The 20,228-nt window shown below is 45.2% G+C and overlaps 1 protein-coding gene across 1 annotated transcript in view; it reads right to left on the reverse strand.

The window, feature by feature from the left end:
• Positions 1-4,489: 4,489 nt before the first annotated feature.
• DCP1A (decapping mRNA 1A) overlaps positions 4,490-20,228 on the reverse strand; it is a 42,489-nt gene continuing 26,750 nt past the window's right edge. The window contains exons 6-10 of the mRNA XM_036994925.2: positions 15,872-15,985; positions 8,794-9,549; positions 6,969-7,034; positions 5,430-5,648; positions 4,490-5,131 (exon numbers count right to left, since the gene is read on the reverse strand). Of these exons, the coding sequence (XP_036850820.2) occupies positions 5,051-5,131; positions 5,430-5,648; positions 6,969-7,034; positions 8,794-9,549; positions 15,872-15,985 (1,236 nt within the window). The 3' untranslated portion in view covers positions 4,490-5,050. The remainder of the gene's footprint in view (positions 5,132-5,429; positions 5,649-6,968; positions 7,035-8,793; positions 9,550-15,871; positions 15,986-20,228) is intronic.

Genomic DNA, 20,228 nt, shown 5'->3' on the forward strand with positions numbered 1-20,228 from the left:
TTAAAAAGGGGGCACGGTGCCTGCTGGGGTGGAGGCCCCTGGTGCAGCCCACGCATTAAGTGGGGCCTGTTGCCTACCCACCATCCCCAGAGTCCCCGTTCCTGTCCAGAGGGCCTGGTGAGGGCTTCTGTCAAAGATCAGGTATTAATCACATCTAACCTAGGAACCACGGTCCAGACTGAGTGACTGAAAATGTTCCTAGAGACCACCCAGAAACCTAAGATCCCATCCTCTACAGCTCTTATTCAGGACCTGTTGATCTTAGTTTTCATGGAATTCCAATAACCCTCATTACTGGGCCTTCCATGTCATGACAGATGAAAAGCAGGTGACCCGTTCACTCTAGTTTTTAAAACGAGTGACTTAAGAAACTATACAAAATGATGTAGGATACTTTACCATGGAGGCGGCAGAGTCTAGACCAGCTCTCTGGCTTGCTTGGCATCAGATCCTTGCCCCGCCACAGGTCCGATGAGCTCCTCTGACACAGACCTCAGTCACTCTTGGCTTCGACTTTCTTCTCCTTAACACGGGTTATTGCAAAGAAGTGAACGAGCGCGTGGCATTAACAACCGGTGCTGTCGGCACAAGTCCTTGTACCACGAGAGTTGGCATATGCTGTGCTCTGAGAACACAGGCAGATACAGCAGACATCTTAGGGAGAATTTCCTTTGGAGCCTAAACTGTTAACGATGTAAACTAAATTTCATTTGGAATACTAAAATGTTAGCAAGTAATAGCAAACATAAACGATTAATCTGTTTTCTTCTTTAACTTTTTCTCTATTTCCCATAATGCTCCTATTTTACTTTCCTCCATCCAATGACAGCTCCATACACGACTGGAGTGGACCTGGGAAATGACCAGGGCAGTCAAGTCCCCTGTAAAGCGGGGTCAGAACTCTACCCTCTGACTGGGGGAGCCTGAGGAGTAAATGAAGTCCTGTGGATGTCCAGTCATGTTAAGTTCCACACTCACTGTTTATTACTGGGGAGGGAGGTGCTCATTTAATCAACAGACATGAGGACTTAGAGGCTTCAGAAACAAGATTCCGTGTGGCCTGTGACCCTGCTGGCTGGGGGCAGGCTGGAAGTAGGGAGACAAGCCTTTTCTGTGTCAGTTTTGTCCCCCTGCCCCATTCCACCTCACCAGTTTGAGGCTCCGGCAAAGCGTAGCAACTCACTCCAAAGTTCTTATTTCTATAAATTAAATAAACACAATTAAAATTTAGTAGGTGCTAAAATTTGGTTTTAAACTTTTATTAAAAAAATATATTTGCAAACATATAAAATTTAGGATGAAAAATGCTCATTTGAAAACACATAATAACTTAATATTTGCAAACATACACAGATGGTACAAAATCCATACCATTAAAAAAATTAATGATGGAGTATTGCGCTTGTGGAACAAAAATCTTGCTGTAATTCCAGAGCTTCTTGCCCCTGCGTTTCAGGGAGCTGAGCATCCGGTGCACTGCAGGTTGTGAGAGCCACATGGCCAGAAGCAGTGATACAGAATAAAAAAACCACTTCGAACAAATATTTTAAAAACAGGTTTCTTCAGGAGTCATACAGATAAAAGGGAAACACAATTTTGCATCTTCCCCACTCAAAGGGAGTGATATTGCATCTTAGCATTTTTGATGAAGATGTCAAATACAAAACCGAGTGAAACACTGCACACGCTCTCCTGCTGAATTTGCTGGAAAACAGGCTCCTTGAGGCCCTGGCCCACTCGGGGAAGTGTTATCAAACACAGCTTTTAAAAACCCCAGTGTAAGTTTGCTTTACTCGTTGAATTTCAGTCACCTGAAAACACAGGGCACTACCAGTTTCAGAAAGTAGTTTGAATATAACTGAAGGAAATCACAGACACGTCAGAGAGAAACACATGCTCAGTAGCAAATGTGCAGCAAGAACGCAGGACACTCGTCCCTGACACCCTGGTCTCACTCACAGAACAGCCGCCTGCTCGTGCCCGCGCTGCCTCATACCTCTGTCCCTACGTTTCGCCCAGAGTTACAGTATGATGGCCGATTTTGTTTTTAGGCAGTTAGGCACCTTCGATTTCATGTTGCATTATTAGTAATACAATGGCACAGCTATGGCCTCTACTACCAAAATGAGGACATTTCAAACTATTCTTTGGGGAGAATAATAAAGCTGTGTGGTTTAAAAATATTTACCTAGTGGAGGATTTCATGGGGTTTATCATTTTTACAAAGAAACATAGAGAAAGAGCAATGCTTGACATGCACAAAGTCTAAGCCTGCGTACCCTCTGCTGGCGAAGGACCGAGGCTGACTTGGGCTCTAAGAAACGCCCTCTGTGATTGCTACCCAAGAGCCTTCGAATGAGCTGCACACGTTCCCGTGTGGATGCATGAACTGCATTTCCCGACGCTGACAGTCACTCGAAGACTTAGGATTCCAGGTCACACCCTACAAACCTCAGGAGAGATGCCCAATGAGGAGGGCCCTCTGCCCTGAAGGGCAGGGCCACCTGGGAGGAGCAGGAGTCCTCTCAGAGACACCACATCAACTGCTGACAAAACAGCGGCACCCCCCCACCCTGGGGCTGGGGTGAGGGCACAGACACACACGGCAGTCTACATGTACATCCCCTGGAATCCACAAAACCTAGCAAGAAGCATCTGTTGTGGTGTCCATTCTGAGTCAACTAAGTTTTAAGAACAGGTTCCGGAGAAGTCAGTGCAGCAATGTAAACATGCACCTAAGCTGGCCCGCGGCGAGGAGAGTGCGCCTGCATGAGCAGGAAGGCCAAACCGCGACTTCCTGCCGGTCCCCGACCGCAGCCTGTCAGGCCTGCCGGACCTCCCTAGGGACTCATTCTGGCCCCAACCTCCTGGTGACCACGACAGTGACTTCTGTCTTCTGCATTTGACATAGATGCTCTGATATCTACATCTGGGAGCCGAAACAGGTTTATTACCCTTTTCAAGTCTCCATGACTCGGGCACTTGAAAATCTACTTGTTGCACCACGAAGACCCATCAGAGATTCTCTTTACCATCTGCCACATTCATTCCTTGGAGTAAAGGGTGAAAACGAGCCCGTCTGATTACAGACCCTCCACAGGATATTTTCTCTTAACTCCCTATTATACATACTCAAATTGTCATTTCAGCCCGCCTATCTGCTCTAATTGCAACCCTCCCCCTCCACGCCCCCTGACTCTTTTGTCAGCAAAGCCCACTGAGACTGCATGGGAAGAGCAGCCAAACGCCGGGAACAACCGCTGAGGACGGTCACGGGGCTCCCCGGCCACCAGCTCCGCGTGCTGGCGACGCCCCGCATCTGTCCACGACTCTTTCCTGGGTGATGTGCGAGCAGTTCATTTTTGGTTGCTGAATTTACACTACCTTTGAAAAACAAACTATTCCTAGTGGAGTAAGAGAGCTTAAAGGCATCCCTGACCTATGCACAGTTCACAAATAACTAGGTAGAGAAGAGAAACAGGAGACACTAAGTGGAGAAGCAGAAAAGCTGCCCAGGAAGCAGGTTTAAATTAACAGAAGCCAATCAAACAACATTCTTTATGCTGAAACACTAAGAACAAACCAAAACAAGTATGCAATTCACAAGTAATCCTGTAAAACCTCAGAGAGAATAAATCTATGGACTTGTGATAGGTCACCAGTAAAGCTTGCACAGCCATTCCCAAGGGGTCCCCACCTCCGTCAGCGTCACTCACAGCAAATCCCTATGTTAGCTGGGTGGGCCTATCAGGTTTCCACCACGTCATTTAACAGTGCTCACAGTAAGCAGTGCATCTTAATTGGTTAAATACTACAAAATGACGTGTACCATAGAAACGAAGACACTTCCAAAGAATATCTTAAAATTACTATTGCTGACATAAATCAGAATCTACATTAAAATATTACTAATCCCCATTACATGCTATAAAAGAATAAATATAAATCATGGCAGATTAATAGCAGCATAACAAAGCATCTGTACATATTTTCACACTTTGGGCTGCTAAAGTACTCACAGCCTAGGAATACATTGGTAAAGTTCTTTCATTTTACTTTTAACTCCATATTCTACAATAAAATACGGGCAGTGTGAGTAGGAGCTCCCTCTCTGCATAGCTTTAGGACTGTTCTCAGCAGACCCGAGGAATGGAACCAGAATGGCTTTGTCAGGTTGGTCCCCTGGTCCTTTCATCAAAGTGTTATGGAAAACAATCAACAATGACTTCTCATTGTTTTAGACAGAAAAGGAAAATAAGGCCATGCTTCACACACAAACTTCACTTTCTCAAAACCACTGGAGAGTTTACCTTACAGGGAAGACCTCTGATGGAATTTGGGCTTTCCCAGCCCCAGCCTTTACCTCGCAGGTGTGACATGCCTGCTCCCACATCACGGGCCCTGGCAGGGCCCCACCCAAATGCTATCACTGCCCTGGGAGCCCGCTGCATGGCAGCACTAGGGACACTTAAAAACAAAACACAATTAAGAAATTTCACAACTTTTATGGCCCAAATGGGGCATTCATATAAAATATTTCTCTTGAACGAATCAATCCTAATTTGCCAAGTTAAATTCTGTTCCTTAAAACTCATAGCTAACTCTGCAGAGCTGACTTCTGTTCAGAACTTGACTGTGAGCCTAAACAACGATCAGGTTTCTAGGTGGGGAAGGGCAGGCTGGGCTGAACTCTGACTGCTGCAAGGCTGGTGACCTCTCTTCCCTAAGACCTTGAAAGTGGGAGCAAGCTGAAAATCAGACTCCTTATTTTACATACTTGCTCAGAGCTGAGGAAAACACCCACACAACTTAACACAATGGTCTTTTTTTTTTCTTTTGTCATAACAAAGGTCTGCTGGTGATGCTTCACAGTGAAACAATTCCATTATCACTGAGAACCTCACTTGGAAAACATTCATAAGGAACGAGTCTCTTTCTCATAGGCTCAATTTCAAAATTCTTAAAACTCAATGTTCTGCTTGAAGTTTCCATGATGAGGCCTATTTGTTTCTGAGGTCAACATTCTGCCTTCAGATTTACTCTGCTGCAGTCAGAGGCTGTGGTTGTCTTTGTTCTTGGCCAGAACCTGCAAGTAGACTTCATGAAGTGTGCCGAGGAAGCTGGAATCGTTCTGCAAGAGAGGGGAAGGTCACCTTCACCTCATGAGAACTTACTTCCCTGGTAACAGCTTAGGAAAAAGCTGCACAAATGACCTGTGTAACTCATCACCCAAAGGACCCACGACCCGAAGACATGATTAGTACTTGGGAATTCACTCACTTGTTTTTTCCACCAGGAGTGCATGCTCAGAATAAAGAGACATGGCTCCTGTCTTGTCCTGGACTAGACTTTAAGCGCTGATTTCCCGAGAACATTTATTTTTAAATTAAAGAATAAAAATCCAAAGACTGAGTTGATGTCCTACATACCTTTATTAGATGTATTAACGTATCTTGGAGCTGAGACTTGCTGAGAATAACGGAAGGCTTTCTCTGATTTTCTGGTGTTCCAACAGGCAGCGGAGACGGGGAGCTCGCTTTCCTCTCTGGCTCTACGGCCCTTGTGACTGTCTGCTGGAAAACACTTGGGGACAGCAGCACTGAAGACACTGACAAGGTGGCTGGAGCAGCCAGGGTGGGGCCTGCAGCCTGTGGGGGGACAATGGTCATTCTGCACCGAAGCATGCAAGAGAGCAGCCAGCCCAGGTGAACACTGAGGGCAGGTGTGGGCAGGGGGAGCCCAGAGAGCAGAGTCCAACGCTAACCATTTGGGGTTCAGACAAACATTCAGTAGAAGCATCTGAGTATTTTAGTCTGTTACGAAGCTTGTTAGCTAAAGGACGAAAAGCCATTTATTCGGAAGCCAAGTGCGACCATCACATTAGGGGAATATGATAAATAACAGCACAGTATGCACAATGAGAACAGTCCTATGAGGAATTAAAAATGTGAAGCTTTATCTGGGGAGCAGGGAAATGGCTGGAGGGCACAAGGGAACTTTCTGGGGTGACGGAAATGTACATGTCTTGACTATGTGATCACTTAAGGGATGTATGTGTGTTAAAACTCACATAACACCTGCATTTTACTATATGTAAAGTTTACTTCAATAAAAAAGGAAATTTAAAAAATCCAGTTATATGAAGTACTAGTTTTATTTATAGTGTTCAGTATATTTATTATATCATTACAGGTACCCAAGGTACAATTTCCGAAAGATAAGACTAAATCTACTTCCTTCCCCCATTTTGATGTGCTTGTAGGCTAATTATGGCTCACCATCGGAGTAAGCTACCCCAGGAATAATCGGTATTTTCACTAATTATCACATTTGATACAGTCAACAGAGATCTGTATTTCTCTTTCTCCTGTCTGTAGCCTCCTCATTCACAAATAACAAAGAGCTTGCCACAGTTCTAAGGGTAAGTTTCTGAGGTCTAAGCCATTTAGCATGTGTTTTTGTGCAACACCAGGCAGAGACTCCCACTGACCAGGAGGCGGACGGCTCCAGAAGAGACTGCTTACCAGACCAGTCAGAGATGGGAACGTGGAAGCTCAGCAACTGGAAACAAGTGTGCACTGAGGTCAAGGTTAGGAGATAGTGCAGGGTGGGGACGACTTTTAAAAATGAGGCAGGGGAGAACAAGCAAGGGACAGAGCGCGCAGGGAGGCGCTGCCATTAGAGCAGAGGGAAGCCTGCTGAGCACCGCAGCACGCAGGGACTGTGAGCGGGGACACGGCTCCTCTAGGGCAAAGACGTTTCCTCTGCATGGAAACCAGGCATGCTCTCGGCAGCCACCCCTCCTCAAACACGGGGTGTGGGCCCTTCTGTACAGGTTGGGGGAGACACTATCACAGACAGAAAACAAGCTGAGGCCTTTAAGATGGGTCCAGGCCTGCAAGCTAAAACTTTTCACTCCAGTGACAATGTTTTACTTCACACCCAGAACTTAATTAGGGAATCCTTACCGGGATGGCAGTAGGTAACACCTTGGGCTGGGCAAAGACTTCAGGATCCTGGTTTTGCTGCATAGACTGCAATGTTTAAAAAGAAAAGATGAACAGATGTAGTAAGTTTCAATGTGTATTTCCTAGTTACTGGGGAAAAAGTCCAGACAGGCAATAAGGACTAAGTCGGACACCAACTAGTTTCTAGACTCCTGGGTGAAGAGGCTGACAGAACTCATGGCCAAGCAACCAGCAGCTGGACGGCAGAAGAGCCTCGGAAAGCCCTGCCCACAGCCCTGAGAAAGGGGGGTGCAGCACCGCCAAGGCGTCTCTTACAAGAGCCAGGGACAGCCCGAGTGTTTTTGCTGCGGAGTCTGTAGAGAGCCAAGATCCTGGCAGCACGATACCCCTAGATAAGGGGATCTGGACTTTGGACAGTGGCACTGATGGCCTCATCCAGAGCCACACTTCCCCAGGCTAGGTTCTGTTCTCATTCACTGGGAGGCAAAGAACTTCCTGCTGCAGCACCAATACACTAGAGCCCACTGGAGCCCCGGATCCTGAAATTCCGCCTAAGTAAAAGTGTACAGCATATAAGCGTCCCCTCAAGGAGGCGGGCTGCAGAGCAGGGTGCTGACCCGGAGGCCAAGCTCGGGAGGTGGCGCTCAAGGCTGCTGGCTGCGCTTCCAGAGCAATGGGACCTCGGCAGCCCCTGCTTCTGAGCGTGGGCCACCCGTTAAACAGCACTATCTCCTCCATGCTGCACAGAACTGCTGCCAACAATTCAGTGATGTAATAAACAAGATACTAAGTTTCTTTTCTTTCTGTACAAATGGAAAAAAATATTCCACTAAGAGATAAAATACAGTTACCATGATGGGCTCTTCTAGACTGCATGATTTGGTAAAATGTTAAGATTGGTGATCATCAGTATTAAAGGCACCCAACACCCAAGTGGAGGTTCTCCCACTTCAACTGTGAGCTGATCTTACTTGTAAACTCACCAACCTCATAAATCACTGAGGGACAAACCTCTTCTTCACACCCCACACCCATCCATCAAGTCCCAACCAATCATACTTCTTAATACAACCACTTGTCCACACTTACAAATTCTGGGCCTTACTAGCTCAAGCCTGGGTAACTGCCCCGGCCCTCTGGCCTCTCCTGTCCTGCCCAGCATGCCACCCTATGCTCAGAGCCCTTGACAGGCTCCTGGGGTGCTGACAGCAGACCTCTTAACTCCTTAATGCAATCTAGAAAGTCCTGTGCCTCACCCACCACCCACTCTCGTCCACAGCAGGCCCAGCCACGCCATGGTTCTCTAAGCTGGGGCCCAGACCTCTGCTTCCCCGTTGCTAGGCGAGGTCTGGCCAGCTTCCTCTGAGCCTTCAGACTGCAGCTGCCTGTTTTACTGGGAAGCTTCCTCTGGCCTCACCCCCAAGTCTGGGGTGCTCCACAGCACCCCTCATGTGCCTGGCACGAGGCTCTCAGAGAGAGCACTGAGGGAGGTGGGGACCTGGGGACAGCTTGGGGTACGCAGGATCCATGGTTCTGAGTCAAACAAGGGTTGCTGTAACTGTCAGGCAAAAACAAAGAAAATACCCTAAAATGCATACATACTCTGATAAGAAAACACACATACTGTTTCTTAGCTTTTATCAGGAAGTGGAGCTGACTCAGCACCAATACCCCTTATCTGGCTGTCGGCTACATGGCTTCTTCCTCCCCGTCCACCGGCCCTGATACTCGGCAGCGCTCTCTTCCAAATGACTGCCCCGTGCCAGTCAGGAGCAAGGCCTCTGTGCTTCCCCCTGAACCCCAGCCACAGACCTCCTGCCCGTACCTGAAGGGGAACGAGCACCACGTTGCTCAGGGAGGCTGGGGCCCTTGCTGCCGCCGCCTTAGGGGGTGGCTCTGTAAAGCTCTCTGGAGTGGCCAGCTGGCCGGCTGCTGCTGAGAAGCTGGCTGCCAGTGCACCCTTCCCAAGTGACTGTGTCTGTATTTGGTCATGCTGTGGGGTCAACCTGAGTTTCTGGAGAATATCGACACCTGGGAGGGAAGCACCAGCTGCGTTTGTCACGTTCAGTGGGGCCCTAAAGGGGCTCTGGCTGGTGGTCAGACTGGCATGGCTGAGCTCTGGGACTGGCTGACTGAGGAGTGGAGACCTCTGTCGTGGCGTGGTCTTCACTGCCTGAATCATGGTGGTGTTTCGGGGTAAGCTGGGGGCAATCTGTGCTGCAGGAGCTTCTGCTGGCAGAGTGGGACTGAGCACAGGGCGCAGCGGGATTGTGTATCCTGGGGCCTGCTTGTCGTGGGCCTGTGTGATGGAGGCGGGAGTGATTAGCACCGGGGCGGGGACGTCAGGCTGGACTGAGTGGTGGGCAGCAGGGTGGACACTCAGGTTTTCCGACGGAGGGGCCCCTGCCCCTCCTGATGGCTCAAAGGAAAATGGTAGAAACGAGCTGGGCTCTTTCTGGGAGACATCTCCTGGCAGTTTCTCCACTTCTGAATCCAGACCCACAGTGCTTGGCTGGTCCTTTGGCAGAGAGGTTCCAAATAATTCTTCCACGGTCAGATGTTTGTGTCCAGAAGGGGCAGACTGAAAAGCAAATCAAACCACCCAATGAAATCTCTTGAAAATCAAGTGTAACCAAACTTACCATCAATCCAAACAGTTTGCAGAAGCAAGGATGGATGGGGTCTGGAAATAAGGAAATGGAACAAGCTGAAGAAGTACTGGGGATTAAGGGCAAGGGGCATCTCACCTCCCCAGGTTGGAGGACAGAACTCTGCATTAGTGACAAAGGCTGACCAGGTAACCCTGCCTGTACTGTCACGGTCCTTGGCAAAAAGTCAGGCATTGCACCTCGAGGACGGAGTCTCAAATACCAGAAAGTAAATGTAACCATTTTTACATGTAGCAGGCCTTTCTGCCTTCCAACTCCCAAACCACAGAAGCCTTAAGAAAAAGCAAAGCATTTAGATCTGAAAATGTTAAATTTACAGATATTGTAGCATTTGGCTTATTGTTTTTCCACTTGGAAGCTTCCTGCACCTTCACTTCAAGCAGCACTGCCATACTCGTTTCGCCTTTCTGTGCTGAGCTCCCGTACGGGCCTGTCCTCTGCCCAGGGGCCAGGAGGACACAGGCAGGAACCAGGAAGTCCTGCCCTGACAGCAAACGCTCCAGTGGGAGGCAAACCGAAGTGCTTTGGAGACACTAGCGGACTCGACTTAGGGTTTTATTCTTAAAGCGTGTGGGCTACTTAGTTGTTCAGGTATATTTATGTGGGGTAGAAATATTTCACTGTTTTTGATGCCTCTGCAAGTCTGCAAAGGCCTCAGGATACACTGCACCTGAAGTGATGATGACAGCACTATGGTACGACTGCATTTCTATAGGAAAACAAGCGTTTTTTCCCAATGAAATGTTTGTTTCAACCATTTGACAAATAATTACAGGTTTCCCCTGCTATCCAAAAGCAGAGTGTTCCTCCGAAACCTTTTAGAAGCTAAAATGCAGTAAAGTGAAGCAGTTTCCACTAATTTATATGGAAAACTTCTTGAGCGTTTCCAGACCCCCAAAAATAAGCTCTCTCAGGCTTTTCTGACACCTCAGGACCCGTCCTAACAGAGGCACAAAATAACAGCAGATACAGCACAGAAGCTCACAGACGCGGCTCAGAGCGCTGGCGGGGCGGTGCTGCGATGCTTGGTGTTCCTGGGGAAGACTGCTGCCTGGCGTGAAGCCTTGAGGGGCCATTCTGGCTGCTTGGGATGTGTGGCCTCTGTGACAAACACCGGATGCTGGTGTTGCCTTTAGCCTTTTTTGTTAAGAGGAAAATCTTTGCATTTTTTTAGGTCAGCAAAACCAGGTGGCAAAGTAGCCATGTGGACCCCCCAAGGGGAGTGCCTGCCCTGCCTTCCCAGGAGCAGGGCACCGAGCCGACGAGGAGAGGGGGCTTACTGGCAGCCCCCAGGGGAGGGCTCAGGGGCTCCCCTTTGGGAAGGAAGCCAGCAGCAGCCCTGAGGGTGCAGCAGGGTCTCCACGGGAAGCACGGAAGTAGAGCAGGCCTGGGGCCAGGCAGTGCAAGTAGCCGCGGTAGGGGAAAAAGCAGAAGCCTCCCCACCTGTAAAAACCACATTTTTCCTACCAAACCATTTATCTTAGAAAATATTCAATAATGAGAATTTTAACAATATTAAAAAGATGACACATCTTGGCAAATCAATATGACAAGGGGCTTTATTTAAGTGAAGAAAACTTTCAAAAATGGAAATCTCGGCCCCCATCCATCATGCCAGTGTGACAGGAAAACTATCTTGTCACAACGCTTTCTCACATTTGAAGGGATTTTCCAGATTCAGAATCTCCCTTCATACAAGGCAGCACTAACATCTAATTGTAAACTGTTGGTGTAAAAAAAGGCAAAATATTTTATATGTTTTAATTTCCTCACACTTTTACTTCTGAAAAAACTGTAGACCTAGTTTCAACTCCCAGCTGTTAACTTGGAAAACTACAGTGTTTCTCTTTAGTTCCTTCATCTGAAAAGAAGGGGGCAATTGTGGTAATTACCTTAGAAAGCTGTTGTGAAAATTAAATTCTTAACATAATGCCTGGTGCCCCCAAAACATTCAATAAAGGGAAGTTGGCTATTCTTATATGAGGGCCACACAAATTTCACCATTATGATAAATCATTTGTTTGGACATGTTTTAAGGAGTATGAAATAATATGCTGAGATTAGAAGCTCAAGTCCTTCTGGAATATCACACCCTCACAGAGGAGAACAACAACACAGGCACTGGATGGCCTGGCAAGGCTGAGCCAGTACACACCACCCTGTAGTGCAAGGAGTCACTACAGTCACTGCTGTTTGTTTAAAACTCACTGGTAACACTTCAAATCTGTTCAATGTAATTCAAAATGGACGACGGCTTCTCACTTGGGGCAGATTCTCCTTGTCGCTGCCCAGGCCGATTAACTGTGGCAGAAGGCATAGGTTCCACTTCCCAAGCTGAACAGTGATTTACTTACTTCGGATCTCTGGCATCATTAATGTCTACTGATGAAACAGCAGTAATCCTCCCACAACCTCTAAAAATTACGGTAATATATACATAACAAAAATTACCACGTCAGCCATATGTAAGTGTAAAATTCAGTGCAATACATTCACGTAACATTACTATTTCTAGAACTTTTTCATCAATGCAAACAGGAGCTCTGTACCCATTAAGTAATAATTTATCATCCTCTCTCCCTCCAGCCCCACTGCCCTGCCCTCGGCCACTAGTATTCTTGATTCTACTCTCTGTTTCTATGAATTTGCCTATCCCAGGGACCCTGTGTAAGTGCAACTGTGTAGTACTGGATTCCCCTGTTCCTGGCTTACTTCACTTAGTGTAAGGTTTTCAAGGTTCATCCATGTTCTAGCATTTATCAGAATTCCATTCCTTTTTAAGGCTGAGTAATATTCCACTCTATGTATATACCACATCTCATTTACCCATTCATCTGAGGACTGACGTCTGGCTTGTTTCTATCTTTTGGCTACTGTAATTATGTAGCTATGAACACTAGTATAAAAGTATCTGTTAGTTCTCGTTTTAAAAAATCTTGGGGTTGTGTGCCCAGGAATAGAATTGCTGGATCATACGGTAATTCTGTAACTTTTTGAGCAACAGCCTAACCGTTTTCCACAGCTGCCACACCATTTTACATTCCCAGCAAGGCAAGAGGGTTCCATTTCTCCAGGTCCTTGCCAGCATTTTTTGGCCATTTGTATATCTTATTCGTAGAGCTGTCTAATCAAGTCCTTTGTCCATTTTTGAGTTAATTTCTTCTTATGACATTACATGTAAAACACAATGGCGAAGACTGCTTGGCAAAGAAGTACTGAAAAATCACACTGGTTCTTATTCATTATGCAAATTTACATGAAAAAAAAGTTGATTTTAACCACCATGTTCTGTCTTATACACACACACATTTAAGATATTCCTACATTGGAAAACAAAGACCATATTGGGGTTATTTTGCAGAAACTTTAGTCCTTCCCAGTAAGAATACTATTTTTATGTCGTAAGGGAAGGAGCAATGGAACAACGGGGCATGTTGACACCTTACCGTGAAATACACCTTACGCTTCACAAACGGCCTGATCCAGGGGGCGATTTTCACCTGTCTAGTGGAATATAAAATCCACTTTTGAACAATTAAAATTGTGCTCATGTACATTTGGTATGTTTTTAGACTTAAACTTATGAAGAGATATTTCCATTGGTTGAAAATCTACTTTACATCAGAAAATGGAACTATATGGTAGAGCTCTGAACCCTGACCACAAAAGCATCAAAGTCTCCACATTGTGCTGTGCCGCCTCCCTGTACTGCTGCCAGGCCAGAAACTGGTTCTCACTTTCTCTGGAATAGGGTGTATGGTAAAGCATTAGGGTTCAGAGGTGCCTCACTAAGGAACAGATGAAGGTGCTGTGGCAGTTCGAGTCATCCAGGCCGCATGCTCACTGCGAGGGACGCCCTATGTACCGTGCTTCACATGCAGGCACTCTACTAACTGGCCGGGGCATCGTTTGCTCCTCAGCACTAGATGGCAGCGTGACTTGACAAACGTACCATCTGTGTGTAGGGGCCTGTTAGGGATTTAAGCTAATTTTTAGTCTGTCACACGGCTACACGGCTTCTGAGACATCCCTACCTCAGTATTTTATACAATTTTGTCACGGTGGCCTATAAAGTGGATTCTATATGTGAAAAATGGAGTAACACCAGCATTGATCGTATTAAAGGGTGTAACTGAGCGCCCACTTGAACTGTGTCCATTGATGCATGACTGGTGTTTTTGTTGAAAGGCTGAGCCTCTACGGCTTGTCAGTCATCTTTCAATGGACGGTCTTTTACGGTTCTTACGGTACTGTCCGGTCTACTTCTTCATCTGGGTCTCACAGGAGCTCTGTGCGTTGGGCAGTACAAGAGTCCTCAGCTCTGGGATTCAGAAAGAAGAGAAGTGACTCACAATTCAATACGGGGAGGTGACTGGCCCGCTGAGCACTCAAGGCTGATAGACCAGACCAGAGGGAAGCCAGGGAGCCTGCTCCTTCACTACCTGTCTCTTTCAAATTACATTTTTTTAAAATTAATTTTTATATAGCACTGCTTTTAATGTTTGACCTTTGGGATACTAAATCCAAATACATTAAAATGGAACACAGGAATGCAGTGCATTAAATCAGGTTTAAATTAATTTATCATCTAAATACCTAGAAACATTACAGATTCACTGCTGATGGGAATGTAGAATGGTAGAGTCTGGAAAACACTATGGGCAGTTCAATATTACACTAAACCATGCAATTACCAAAAGACCCAGTATTTGCACTCTTGGGCATTTGTTCCAGAGAAATGGAAGTTTATGTGTAAGAACCTGTGCACATAAGTTCATAGAAGCTTTATTCTTAATAGCCAAAAACTGAAAACAACCCCGCTGTCCCTCAATGGTGAATGCTTAAAAATGGTCTAACAAACTGTGGTCCTTCCACACCACGGACACTACTCAGCAATGAAAGGAACAGGGCACTGGCATGCTCAGCAGTTTCAGAGTCTTCAGCAATCATGCTGAGTGAAGAAAGACAGTCCTGAAGGTTACAGGCTGTGTGATTCCGTGTACATATCCTTGAAATGACAACCTGATAGACTGAGGACAGCTCAGTGGCTGCCAGCGGGGAGGGAGAGTCTGTGGTAACGAAGAGGCAGCCCCGAGATCACAGTGATGGAGTCTGCAGGGTCTTGGCTGTGCAGGTGGATACACCCAGGCTACATGAGATAAAACTGCATTGAACACAGACACAGAGAGGAATAAAACCGAGGAAGCATGACTGGATGGGAAGACTGCGTCAACATCCTGGCTGGCGCACTGCACTGTATTTTGTAAGGGGTTAACAGTTGGGCAGTGGGTAAAGGGCACATGGGATCTTTCCATTATTTCTTACAATAGCATGTGAATCTATAATTATTTCAAAATTAAAAAGTTTAATTAAAAAACCATGGGTTTTACATGGTATCTGTTCCTTTACCAAGCCATGAGGTATGGACAGAACTCATTCAGCCAAGAAGTATCTTCAATGCTAGACGCCAGGAGGTACAGCAGGGAGCAAGCCCCCCCCCCGCTCCCCCAACAGAGCACATGTTCTGGTGGGGAGGAGACACAGTAACTGAAGTCACAAACCACAGTCGCTGGGTGGAGGCTCAAGGAGAACGCAACGTATAGCAGGACGGGCCGGGGAAGGACTGCTGTTTTAACACAGGGTGGTCAGAGAAGGCCTCACCTGGAGGCCGCCTGAGGCCTGAAGGAAGAAAGGCAGTAAGCTGTGTCTGGAGGGGAGTATTCCAGGCCAGGGAACACGTGCAAAGGCCTGCCTGGAGGCGGGAGCAAGTCCAGCACACTTGTGGAAAGGTGAAGGAGCCGACGAGGTGGGGCCGAGTGAGTGAGGCCGAGGCAGAGGCAGAGGTCAGGGCAAAGGGGGCCGGATCAGGGAGGGTCCTGGGGGCCACTGCCGTGACCTTGGCTTCCAAGTCGGACGGGATGCCTTTGGAGAGTTTTAAGCAGAGGAATGCTATGATCTAACTCTCATTTACCAGGATTACTCTGGTTGCTGGGTTAAGTACAGGTGAAGGAGTGGTAAGGACAACTGGAAATCAGAGAGGAGACTACCGCAAGCTCCAGACCAAAGACAGTTACGTGGACCCGGGGAAATGACACAAGTGGATGTCATTATCTTGCTGCCCATATGTGCCTTGACAGACTAATGACCAATCAAGTGTGTGCTGCATTAAAATCCTTACCAAATGTCACTGTGTTTTGTTACCTTGGACAAAGCTAGGGCTTTAGCTGCACAAACCTTATCTTGTGACCCAGACGGCGTCTCCTCTAGAGTCTCGGTGCTTCCCAGATTGCAGAGCTGAGTACTTGGCTGTAACCCAGGGCTGGAGATATTTGAGTCACCCATCTGATTCTTAAATTAAAAGAAAATATGTATCATGCGAAGACGTTTGCTACTATTTGGCTCAAAAAACAGCATTCAAGGTTATTAGAAATGCTACTTCAAAAACAAGCAAAAAGTCTACCCAAATGATTTGCTTTGGACCTTCATGCAAGTAACTTACACAATAACATTTCTACAAAGTTGAGCACTTGACTAGTTAATAGCATTAGCAAAAATTGTTATTTTTATAATAATTTTAAGGAAATTTTAATGGAAATTTAAGGAAAAGCCAGTAGCATTGCTTTATCACATAGTTTTTCATTTTTTTTTAAAGTTAACATATGGTGAAATTAACTTTTTTTTGGGATATAATTCTATCTGTGTACTCATCACCACAATCATGGTATAAAATAGCTCTATCACTCCAAAAAACTCCCTGTGCCACCTCACTGCAGCCAGGCCCTCCAGCCACTCCTGGGTGTTAGTGATCTGTTCTCTGTCACTACAGTTTTGAGACTGTCATAAGAAATGCAGTCCTGCCTTCTTCCACTTGGAATCATGCCTTTGAGATTTATCTAAGCTGCCACATGGTCTAACAGTTCATTCCTTTACTTTGCTGAGTAGTATTCCCCGGGGTGACTGAACTACTCGTGGTTTAACCATTCACCTCCTGGAAGGTATCTGTGCTGTTTCTAGTTTTTGGTGATTACAAACACAGCTTCTATGAACATTCATGCACAGGTTTTCATGTGGACAAAAGCTTCATTTTTCAATACCTAGGAGTGCCTGGATCATATGGCAAATATATTCCTCTTCTAAATTTTATTATTTTATGTTTCACATTTTGTCTAGGATCCATTCTAAGTTGATATAAGGTGTTACATTTAGTTTGGGGTCTTTTTTTTTTTCCCTATGGATGGCCAATTGTTTCTGAAACCATTTGTGGAAGTCATTATATATTCTTAAAAATTAAAACAAAAAGGTCTCTAAACATCACCATCACAGGTGACAAAACAGTCGTAAAGTATTTTAAAATTCCTATATATAACACTAAGTATGAAAATATTTTTGTTCTTAAAGAGAATCCTAAAAAAAGATCACTAGTGGACATGGAATTACAACTTTTTAGAAGTTTAAGTTCTGTTTGGGCTACTTGACCCAGCATCAGGTGAGTGTGACCGAAGTCAACACAGACTCTAGAAACAGACCACTCAGGAGACCAGACTTTAGAAGTCCCAAATTTCAGTCCAGAGACAGATGCATTTTCTTGATACCATACTATAAATACATATGTTTAGCACAGGATTTAGCACCCAAATGGTTAAATGAATGGCTAATATGCAGTTTTTTCCTACTCAAATGACTTAATCCTTATGCTATTTCAGAATACCATTTACTCAGCGTCACCCATGTGAACAGAGGTGAACCAGTCTGTGAAAGCCTCTGAAATTGTCTTCTATTCCACCTCCATGTGCAGAGCCACCATCTGCCTGAACGAAGGCACTCTAGAGAATGCTTGGCACTGAACTGGATTGGGGAAAAAATGAACTCAAAACACTGTTCATAACAAATTGTTAGAAGGGATGAAATGTTCAGAGACCTTTTGAAATTGGGAGTTTTCACATAAAAACCCCTTCTTGTCATTTTTCAGAGAGAAGGAAGATAATTTGGCAACAAATGGCTGGAGTAGGGCTGCAACTGGCCCTCTGACACGGGGACGGGCTTTCCGTCCACGCCAGTTCCTCCAGCCTGTTCCAGGTATACTATGGCCCATGGTTTCTGGGGCGTTTGAGTGCAATACTTAACATGAGTTATGAGATAGGCTGTGCTTTAAACAGTCTCCAGAGCTTCAAATATGTTTTTCATGCATGTGCAGCGCCATTCTTGGAAGGTTCTGAGTTTTCTTGCTAATGATAGCTTCCACTGTTAGTAAGGATTGGGGGGATGAAATCACAGATTTTCTGGAAAGTCACTTCATAACATTTGGTAAAAACCTTAAAAATGTCAAAATCCCTTCAACTACCAATTCCATTAGAAAATGCTGTACATGAAGACTTGGCTACAAGGAAATATTTCTGAGTTCTTAATGGAATAAAAAAAATCTACAATATTGTTTATATAAGACACAGAAGGAAAATACCAGCATTAACATTACACGTCTTTTTTCAAAAACTTTTCATTCTACCAAATGAAATCCCACAGGGACCCCCTGTGAGATAAATAGTTATTGTCACAAAAAGATAATGTTCTTTGGAAAAAACAGATCACAAGAGGTAATAAAAACTAGTTTAAAAAACTAGCTAATAAATGAATGCACACAAAGATACCACATACAGTGGGACACATTTATAGATATTTCTGGAAGGATGTATTAGCAGTGATTATATTTAGGTAGTGCAATTATGTTTTTCTTTTACTGTAATTTTTAAATATAAAGTTTTCTAAAATTAGTATGTACTGCTTATATAATAAGAAAAATAATGCTGTTCCTATTTTTTTAAGAACGAAAACTCCAGGCCAAAAACAATTTTTTTTTTTTTTGGTAATTAAACTAAACAAACAAGCGGCCACTACCAAAATCAAGGATTTCATCTTGTGGCTAGCAGCAACTCAGAATGAGCCAATAGCTATTTTTCTTTACATTAAAAGTAGGGAAGTTGGTTAAAGCAAACTACATGATTTGGGGAGAAAATGTTTTTTATAGAGAGTTTTTATTTTCAAGGTTCTTCACGCAGAAGTGTGGACTTTCATTTCTGGTATCACACCAGTAACGAGGGGAGACTTGGAACTGGGATTGAATCCCATCACTGAGGCCAGGCTGGGACCCCTGCCCTTGACTCTGCGGTCCCCCAAGTCTCCACCTAAAGATAAACAAAGGGGCCCTCTGGAGCCCTGTGGCAGCTGAGGGGAGCCCATCCAAACACGAAGATACGGATTCACGGTCACTACTCGTATCAGCTCCGTCTGGTTAGGTGATAGGGAGGCGCCGACAAGACACAAACTGTTGTTTAAGAAAGTGCCACTTATTTCTGGATGGTTTTCAAAAACAGAGAGAACATACTATTAAATTAAATATCAAAGATTTAACTAGATACTCAACGGCTTGGTTTTTATCCACCCACGGAAAACATTTTATTGATTACATAGTGTTGAAGAATTTTCTTCCCAATGGCAATTATTGTCTCTCTACAGTCTTACTCTTGCAATGGGCAGTAACTAAAGATCTTGTCAGATTTTTAGATTGCCTGCTGGACTTGGAGTTCCTTTATAGCTTTGTGCACAAAAATAAGGCTTTAGTTCCTTCTTTCTTTCTGGGGTTGCTGCTTCTCCGCCTGAGGAGTGTCTCTACTGCACAGGACCTGTGCTTTCTCTCCCATGACACCTGATTCAGCCATTGCTAGGAACGAGTGAGAGTCCCAGACTTAGTAACCTGTTATGAACACAGAACGGCCTCTATAAAAACAGAACAAGGCACCTGTATAGATAAACCCAATCTCAGTAAGGATAGGAGATGGGACTTTGGGGTTATAAGGTTATAAGGTTATAAGAAAATTACTGAGATTTACTCTCATCTAGTTTCCTAAGAATCAGTGAATTCATTACAGAAATGACTGCTTTCTCTATATTAATTCTCACAGATCCATAAATTCCTCCTAATTCTCTGAGAAGTTGAGGAATTGGGTACGACTTGAAACTTGACATGTGCTCTAACATACACTCACTGTCCAGGAGTGGGACCTCCCTCAGTGCTTGAATGTAGTTTTATAGCAATTTATGGTGAATATGGCTCTTTATTTTTAATCAGAGGGAATTACCTTCCAGAGCATACATGGAAAAAAGGTCCTGAAGTCAAATCAGTCTGGGTGTTGGTGTCACCATTTCCTTCACTGAGGGACCTCTCACAGTTTTGAAAGATAAAGCCCAAGATGGGGAGCAGGAGCCACTCTAACAGTTTCCTTAACCCATGTGACCAACAGGAATCTTTTCTCAAGGATCTCCTGGTACCTATGCAGAGGCTGGGACTAGAGAGAACCGAGTACGAAAGGTGGTCGTAAAGAGTTCCTCGAACTTGCAGTGCGAAGAGGATTAAACCAGAAGCAAGAAAAGCATGCAACCCAGTGTGAGCAGAGTAAGGGGACAAGAATAATTCTGCTGAGGCAAAGTGCAGCGGCAGACACCTGCGGTGTCACTCCAGGGAAGCGCTGATGTGAAGCGAAGAGCCACCAGGCTGGGAGACTCCTGAGGAGAAGTCCACTGACTGGCATACAGCAAA

Source organism: Manis javanica, chromosome 3, assembly GCF_040802235.1.
Source record: "Manis javanica isolate MJ-LG chromosome 3, MJ_LKY, whole genome shotgun sequence".
NCBI lineage: Eukaryota > Metazoa > Chordata > Mammalia > Pholidota > Manidae > Manis > Manis javanica.